We start from the raw sequence: 9,105 nt of genomic DNA, 5'->3' as shown, positions 1-9,105 counted from the left end.
TCTGAGGTGGCATCACTACAGAAGTAGATTGCCCAACCTTCCTTCCAAGGAGTGGCTGGTGGGTTTAAACTGCCAGCCTTCTGGTTAGCAGTCAAGTGCCTTAGGCACTATACTACCAGAGCTCCTAAGTGGTTTAGCAGTTATGATGTAGTCATGCCCCATGATGAGATGTGCTATGAGCAGTCAGTCATTTGAAAGGGAGTTTCGTTTGGGGTGTGGACTGCTTCCAGTATATATGGAAGAGCTCTGACAAAACTCTGGCTTTCTGCTGGATCTGGCTCCTGCATCTGGCTCATCATCTCCAGTTCCTGGACTTCAGCCAGTGGCCTGCTGTATTGCCTGCCAATCTTGGGACAGTTGCCTTCATAGCCTGTGAACCAACAATCTGACATTTTACCTGTTGATTTTGGGTTCATCAGCCCCTGCAGCTGTGTGAGTCAGAAGCTCCCAGCTTGATGTTTGACCCACGGACTTGGGACTTGCCAGCCTCTACAACTGCATGAGCTATCTCCTTGAGAGAAATTTTTCTCTTTCTATATATAAACTTGGGAGCTCTGGTAGTGTAGTGCCTAAGGCACTTGACTGCTAACCAGAAGGCTGATGGTTCAAGCCCACCAGCCAATCCTCAGAAGGAAGATGGGGCAATCTACTTCCATAGCGATACTGCCTTGGAACCCAACGAGGGGTCACTATGAGTCGGGTCTGATTCGATGGCACATAACAATAACATATATAAAAAACTTCATTGGTTTTTACTTCTCCAGAGACCCAGCCTAGACAGTGAGTTTATTGCTGGACTCTTTCTTTTCCATTGATATATCTATCCTTATGCCATTAAGGATGTTAATGTAGATTTATAGTAATTTTTAAAATTTTAACATTATTTTGGATGATGTCCAATTTATCTGTTTTGTCCTCTTGCTGTATCTAATTATCCATTACCAAATCCAAGGTCATGAATATTTACCCTTATATTTTCTTCAGGCAGTTTTGTGATTTTTTTTTTTTTTTAGTAAGTTAAGAGTCTTTTATTTTTCCTTTTGGCAATTAGGAAATTTCCTCTCCCCATAGTCTTCCCACATATTTTTTTCTAAGTATGTATAGAAATGTTTTCTCTTTCTAGGTCTTTGAGAGACTCTTCTTATTGGTTCTAGGAGATCAGTAGGGAATAGATATGAAGTGGGGTGATCCAAATGAATTGATCAATCAAACTAGGTCTCATCAATCATTATCAATGCTACTTATCAAATGTGTTGGTGAAGTGACTTTGCAACTTGGTTGAAAATCAATTGAGGATATATGTGTGAGTCTATTTTTGGACTCTTTTCTGTTTCATTTATATATACATTATTTATCCTTTTTCTAGTACAACACTGGACTCCTTAGCTTTATAATCTTCTGCTGTTAACCCCAACTCATGGTGACCCCATGTGTGTCAGAGTAGAATTGCCTTCCATAAGATTTTCAATGGCTGATTCTTCAGAACTAGATTGTGATTTCTTTTTGACCCACTGGTTGTTTATATTTGTTTAAGGATGTTTTACCATTATTTATTTATTCATATGGTTTCAAGTTACTGTCTAGTTCTTTTCAGTTTAGACTAGAGGACTTCCTTTAGCATTTCTTATGGGTATGTCTACTAGTGATGAGTGCCCTCAGTTTTTGTTTATCTGGGAATGTCTTATTTTCTCCTCCTGCATTGTTGAAGGATAGTTTTGGCATATATAGAATTCTCGGATGATTGTTTTTCTTTTTAGCACTTTAAATATGTCATTCCACTTGCAATAAATCTATAGTAATTAAAGTGGCACACATGTGGATGGATCTTACAATGTTGGCTGAAAGAAATAAGACAAAAGAATATATACAGAATGATTCCATTTACCTGAAGTTCAAAAGCAGAGAAGCTATTCTGTATATGGATGCCTATCAAGGTGATAAAGTTATAAATTAAAATAGGGAAGTGAATGGTGAAAGGAAGATGACTTCTAGTGGTTCCCAATCTTGGCTGTACATCAAAATCACCTGAGGTGGGAGGGGAGCTTTAACATTTACCAATACCTGGGTTCTACACCCTACATGTGCTTAAAGATGAGGGGAGAAAAATGTGATGGGGAGGGGCAAATGGGGATATTTGTGGTGCTGGAATGTTTGAACTTAACCTACATGGGTGTTACACAGGTGTTCACCTTTTAGTTCTTTAATATATTTTATGCACTTTTCTATATATACCTAAATATGTATATGTACATATACATACATACACAGTTCATAATAACTTGTACTTGGGTTAATTTAGGGTTAGCTTTTTTTGTTCAGCCACCTGAACAAAGAGAGCATTGATCAGCTTTTCCCTTTCTCCACAGCATACACATATGTGTTCCAGGGGCCGCAGGTCACAGCCTTCACCTGTAGTTGCTTATCTACAAAGTATTCCACACGGCAAGGGCGATCCAAGCTGTCCGTGTCCTTGTGGCCAAGCTGCCCATATTTACCTGAAGTGTGAAAGGAGCCCTCTTTGCCACTCTCCACTGGGCCTTGCTGCCTTTCCCCTCCGAGAAGGGAAAACAGCCACCTATTAAAGTGCTGCTGCTATGCCTCACCACCCTGCTGCAGTCTGCTCAGTAAAGCCAGGAGACCCCAAGCTATGAGGCTCCCAGGGTCAGGCAAGCCTGGGTTCCCAGGAGGCTAGCAGCAGCCAGCCACTCTGGGCAAGATGATCATCCAGGTCTCCCTGCACCTAAGCCAAGATGCTCAGAGCAGGGACTCCTATATTATCTCTACCCAATGCCAGACCAAAAAAAAAAGATGTTTCATAAATATGGGCTAAATAAAGTCTTTCAGAAAGGTAGGTTGGAAGTACTGGTAGCATGCCCTTATATCTCTTGTCTGATCTCTGAGTGTGCCTAGATCTGTTCTTTCACCAGTCCTCCCAGTAACCCCGAGGCACCTGCTGCCACTGGTAGCATGGCTATTGTTAACCTGCTTTCTGCGCCCCAGTCTTTCCTACCCTTAGGTTTAAACATCACAACAGCAGTAGCTTTACTTACCCCAGCCCCAGGTGTAGAGCTCTCCCGTTCCTATAAACAAAGGACAAATGAAAAGTTTTTTCAATAAATGGTGTTGGGAAAATTGGATTTCCACATGCAGGAAAATGAAACAGGATCCATGCGTCACACCGTATACAAAAACAAATGCAGAATGTATTAACAATTTTAATGTGCAAAACTAAAAGCATAAAATTCTTAAGAGAACAATGAGGGGCAACACTCAGGCCTACCTTTCAACAATGGATTATCTATCTACTATAATACTAAAAGCACAAATAGTGAAAGACAAAATAAATAAATGGGACCTTAGAAAAATTAAAAACTTTTGCTTGTCAAAAGACTTTACCAGAAAAGTGAAAAGACAAGCTACTGACTGGGAAAATATCTTCAGAAACCATATATCCAACAAGAATCTAGTAAATAAAATATATGTAAAACTTAGACAGTTTAACAACAAAAGGACAAATAACCCACTTATAAAATGGGCAAAGGACTTGAATACACATTTCACCAAAGAGGACAACCAAATGGCCACCAAATATATGAAAAGATGCTCAGCATCATTAGCTGTCAGAGCAAATCAAAAACACAACGAGACACAATTACACTGGCACCAGGAGGGCTACGATTGGAAAAAATGATGTAGGTAAGAATATAAGGAAATTGGAACCTTTATCCGTTGCTGGTGGGAATGCAAAATGGTATACCCATTGGCAAAATAGTGTGGCCTGTTCCTCAAAAAACTAAAAACTACCGTATGACCTAGGAATTCCATTCCTAGGTATATACCCTGAAGATTTGAAAGCAGATTCAAACAGATACTTGCTCACCAATAGTTACTGCAGCACCATTCACAATAGCCATAATGTGGAAACAATCTAAATGCCCATTAAGAGATGAATGGATAAGTAAAATGTGGAGAAACGAGATCTCAATACATGCTACAATAGGATTAGAGCTGGAAGACATTGTGCTGAGTGAAATAAGTCAATCACAAAAGAACAAATAGTGTATGACCTCACATAAAAAGATAAGAAAAGGCAAATGTATAGAGAACAAAGTTTATTACTAGTTACCAGGGGTGAAAGGGAGGGGGAAAAGGGGTGTTAATGATGGAAATATCGCATTGATTAAAGGCAGGGTAGGGTTGCACAGCCTATTTATAATTGCTGCCAATAAGCTGTACATTTATAAAAAGTTGAACATTGGCAAAGGTTGTATATCTATAGTAACAAAAAGAGTAGCTGCTGAAGCTGTTTATGTCCAACCACTTCATGGGATTTGGTTTCTTGGTTTGGAGGTTTAGGGTCATGGTTTCATGGGACGTACCAGTTAATTAGCCTAATAATGTGTTTAGTGCTTTTTTAATTGTTGAGGATATACAGAGCCCTGAGCAATTCAGCAACACTGATTACACCCGTTGTCCCCCTCCCTCCCACCCCAGTAACCACTTTGTTCTATACATTTGCCTGTTCTCACCTTTTTATGTGAGGTCACACAGTATTTTTTTGTGATTGATTTACTTCACTCAGCATAATGTCTTTCAGCTTCATCCCTATTTTATTGTTCTGTTTCCTAGTTTGTTTTTCTTTTGTTGTTGTTAATTGTGATTTGGGTAAAAGTTTATAAAGCAAATTCATTTTCCATATAACAGTTCATACACATTTTGTTTCATGACACTCCCTGTAGTTACCTCTTCCCTGTGTCCTTATTTCCTATGCATTCCTGCACACACCTTCGTGTCCCACACCCCCTCAGCTATCTCCCTGTGCAAACACTGACCTTCTGTTCTTCCATGACTGATTGATCGTTCTAAGGAGTGTATCTACCTGATGTAAATGTTCACCCTATATGCCTGTCTGTTTGGCTGGAAGCCACAGGAGTGAGTTCAGTTCCAGACCCAATTAAAAGGCCATAGTCTCAGGGGTCTCACCAGGCTCATCAGACCAGTAAACCTAGTCTTTTTTTTTTAATTTTGAGTTTTGTTCCATATTGTTCTATCCCCTAATTGCGTAGTGTCTGGGGTCTTAAAAGCTTGAAAGAGTCATCCAGTGCACAAAATTTGGTCTCTTCGTCTGGAGCAATATAGAGAAAAGGAGAATCAGGGATAAGAGGAGGAAATGGACGTGTGGCTCATTACCTCCATGAACAACTGTGTCTTTTGCCATGAGACCAGAAGCACTGGATGGTGCCCAGCTACCAATACTGCATTTTAATTAAAAATTTTATAGAAGAGTCCTGATTAAAATAGGGAAAATACAGAATTTCAAATGCTTATGAGATGCAGCCTTTCTGGAGCCACGTAGGTTGGATGAATACCTGAAACTATTACCCTGAAATATTTTTTAAACAAAAAAAACAACTCTGAAGTCTTCTTAAAACGAAAAAAGTTTAGCTTAACTACTAAAAAAACATCTGCCTTGAGCATTGTGCTCTTTTAAGAACTACTATATTGGGATCATAAGGAGCTCTGGTGGCATAGTGCCCAAGGCATTTGACTGCAAACCAGAAGGTTAATGGGGAAGGAACAACTCAGAAAAGTAGGGTGAGGATGGCCGTTCAACTCAAAGAGTATTATCAGTGTCATGGATGTATATATTCTCAATAACAATAAACAAGGACAGCGAGTAGCTATCACATTGCTTTTTGGCAAGGCATCCATCTAGTCTGGCCTAGCACATCCCACAACCAGTAGCATTATAATCCTCGAGGTTTGGTTGGCAGAGAACAACACAGTCCCTCTCTTTTTAACAACTGTCTAATTACACTTGGTATGATAAAGTATAGCCATGTGTCCCATAGCCCATATGTCAACCGGTGAGCCTGCATCTAACAGCCTGGATTCAGGAGTCTTAGAAGCTAGGCTAGGTCAGCCCTGACAGAGGAAGAGTGGGTGCTAGGGTGAGGAGTCTGCCTGTGTGGAGGCTGGAGGGAGAACAGCCTCCCACCAAGAGGAGGAACTTGGGCCTGACAGGCGGCGGGATAACAACTGAAGCCCACTAGAACAGGGATTTTAATTATTTGCTGAGTGACGCAGCTCTTCAGTATGTGTCAAAGACGCTTCAGGACACAGTTTTTAAGTTGAACACCCTTATCTGCAGCCACCAGCTCGACAGCAGGGTGGCAGGAGTGCCTGCTCCATCCTGAACCAGCTCTCCCAGCCCTACTCACGTGTCACCACAGCCGTGTGCCGGGACCCACAGCTGGCCTTGACTGCATCTGAGCCGAGGGGGAGATCCAGTAAAGCTGGGAAGGGCTGCACAGCAATGTAGGGGGCAGGGGTTCCATCCTCACCCCCAGCTGTTCCCTTCACTTCAGAACCATCCACAGTCAGCCCAGTAGCTTTGGAGAAATAACAAAAATTATGATAGTAGGGAACACACAATTGTTATCCTAAACCTTATTCATATATTAACTCAGTTAATCCTCAGTAGCTCTATGAGGCACATTATATAGTCCCAACCCCCATGCTCTACAGGAATTGCTGGAATTGTTAGGTTTGCCAGAAGTGTAGCATCAGCTCCCCATAAGGGTCTCAGAGATCTGTGGTGTGTCCCAAGATAACAAGAATTTCCCATATTCCTTCAGCGCACTGTAGCTCTCAGGCCAGCACATGGCCAGGACTTGGGAGTGACAGAAACATCCTAGGGAGACAGCTGTGGGAGTCAAGGGTCCTCACCTTTCCCTGCAACTGTCTTCCCTTCCTCCGCCAGGCTCCTGGTGGGCAGGGCCAACTGCCCTGATTCATTCCAGCCCCAGATATAAATATCCCCAGTCTCTGAAAGACAGACAGAGGGAACCCATTAAACAGACTGAAAATATCTCCATCTCCTGAGCGCCCTGCTTCCATCCATACTCCTCTACCATCATGGACTTCCTGAGGACAACTAATGTTCACTCTACCCATTTGCACTCCAGGCAAAGTGCCCCCTCGGCCCCAGCAGCTTCCTAACCACGCCTTCCCTTTCCCTCAAGTGCCACCCTTTCCTTTTAGTCTCTTGCAAGACTCCTGTTGTCACTCTTTTCTTTTGTTCCTGAATTGCACACACATGTGCACATACACATGCACACTTTGAGGCTGTATCCTTGGAAGTTCTCCAATAGTATCCCTTTCAAACCCCTGGAGCCTCGCTTCTTTCTTCATCCACCCCGCCACGGATCCTGCAACAGGTCTCTTGAAGCTGTCATTCTGGTCCTAGGTCACCAGTCATGGCACTTCCAGGGGCTCATCCTTGTCACCATCATCCTCACTGTGGGCATTTGAGACCACACACCACAGCCACCCGGGCAACTGCAACCTTTCTTCATGCCCCTGGGTTCCACTGTCCCTCTCTCCCCTTCTTGCTCCCTTGGGGAGTATTTTAGAAAGAGCCCTGGCTGGTGGCAGATGAATGGTAATGGTAGTGAGACTGATAGTAGAGACAGGATAGATAATTCCAACAGTCCAGGTGGGAGTGGGTGATGGTGGCGGCGGAAGGGGTGAACCTGAGAGGCATTTGACCAGTTCCTGTTCCTGAGCTGTTTCTGACTCCATGTGTGTCAGAGCAGAACTACACTCCGCAGTTTTCAATGCCTGTGACCCTTCAGAAGTAGAATGCCAGACCTTTCTTCTAAAGTGCCTCTAAATGGATTTGAATCGCCACCATTTCAGTTAGTAGCCAAATACTTAAACGTTTGTGTTACCCAGGGACTCCAGATGCTGTCAAGTCTATTCTGACTCATAGCAACCCTACAGGGCAGAGTAGAATTACCCCCATAGAGTTGCCAAGGCTATAATCTTTATGAAAACAAAACTGCCACATCTTTGTCCTACGCAGCAGCTGGTGGGTACAAACCACCAACCTTTCAGTTAGCAGCCAAGTACTTAACTACTGTGCCACCAGGCCTTCTGAGAGACATCAGGAAGTCATGAATGACTGAGCTGATCAGTCAATGTGGGATGAGCTTAGAAGGAGGCCTGGCTAGGCCACCTACAGACACTGGAAGGGGAGGAGGCAGGTCTAGGGCCTACAAGATCATGCACTTGCTTGGAGAAGTGGTGGGTCACTCACCACTCACACACACAGAGTGCCAGCCGCCAGCAGCCACCTCAGCCATGTGCAGGCCCTGCAGTGCCTCCAATAGCTTTGGCTCCAGCTCTGCTTCCAAGGTCCCATGGCCCAGCTGTCCATGCCTGAGCAAGGAGATCGTAATCAGCTACAGCCACGTCAAGGGACGCCCCTTCCCTTCCATCTCCCAATCACATATACGACCTCCAGCCACATTCACCTGCTTCCCCAGACACCCAGGGAATGTGCACCCGGCCACGCCCTCCCCCCCACAACCACTCACCTGCCGCTGCCCCAGGAGAACACTTGGCCCGCGGCCCCCAGCAGCAATGCGTGCTCTGCACCCAGCTCCAGCCGGCGTGCCCGGAGCTCCGGGGCCAGAGGCTGGTAGAAGGGCGGCCGAGGGCTCACGTAGGCGCAGGCGCCCGGCAGCAAAGGCAATGACCCGGCCTGGGCCTCACCGCTAGATCCGAGTTCCTTCGCGGCCTCCGGCACCACGGTCTGGGCCCAGAGAGGTTCCCCACGCGGTGCCGAGCCTGGAGACCAGACCTGCAGCTCCGCCTCAGGTCCGGGGCCTGCGCGCAGCACCACGAGGAGGGCCTCCGAGGCCCACGCGTCTCTGCAGCAGCTAATTACGCCGCTCGCCGAGCCCGACAGCTCAGTGCGGCCTCCACCTGCGGCGACAGACAGCAGGTTGGGAAGGGGATGGAGTACATAAGCAGGGATGAAAACTATAATGGGAGAGTCTAGACAGGGGCCGGGAGGCCAGAATGGGAGGCGAGGGTGTGCTGGGGAGCTGGCGGGAATGGAGACGGGAGTGGGTCATGCTCACGGCTCACGAAGGCGGTGTAGCTCCAGCTCGCGCACACGCGGCGGATGTCGGCGCCCGTGACCGGCCTTCCCACAGGCTCGGGGCTGTGCACCTGGCGCTCGCGGCCAGAGCCTAGAGCCTGCCCAAAGCCGCAGAAGCCGAAGCCGAACCAAGCCCCGTGCTGCTCCTCGGCCAT

At 45.5% G+C, this 9,105-nt stretch overlaps 1 protein-coding gene across 1 annotated transcript; it reads right to left on the bottom strand.

Moving 5' to 3' along the window:
• Positions 1–2,343: 2,343 nt before the first annotated feature.
• On the bottom strand, positions 2,344–9,105 carry RCCD1 (RCC1 domain containing 1). Its single transcript, XM_007945151.1, has 7 exons — positions 8,931–9,105; positions 8,382–8,772; positions 8,102–8,223; positions 6,730–6,828; positions 6,222–6,392; positions 3,051–3,080; positions 2,344–2,495 (listed from the first exon to the last, which is right to left on the bottom strand). Exons 1-7 carry the CDS (start codon positions 9,103–9,105, stop codon positions 2,344–2,346), a joined length of 1,140 nt encoding a protein of 379 aa, XP_007943342.1.

This window comes from Orycteropus afer, unplaced genomic scaffold (genome assembly GCF_000298275.1).
Source record: "Orycteropus afer afer isolate SDZICR_OR568_19922 unplaced genomic scaffold, OryAfe1.0 scaffold00132, whole genome shotgun sequence".
In the NCBI taxonomy this organism is placed as follows: Eukaryota; Metazoa; Chordata; class Mammalia; order Tubulidentata; family Orycteropodidae; genus Orycteropus; species Orycteropus afer.
This window is presented reverse-complemented; position numbering and strand designations above follow the sequence as displayed.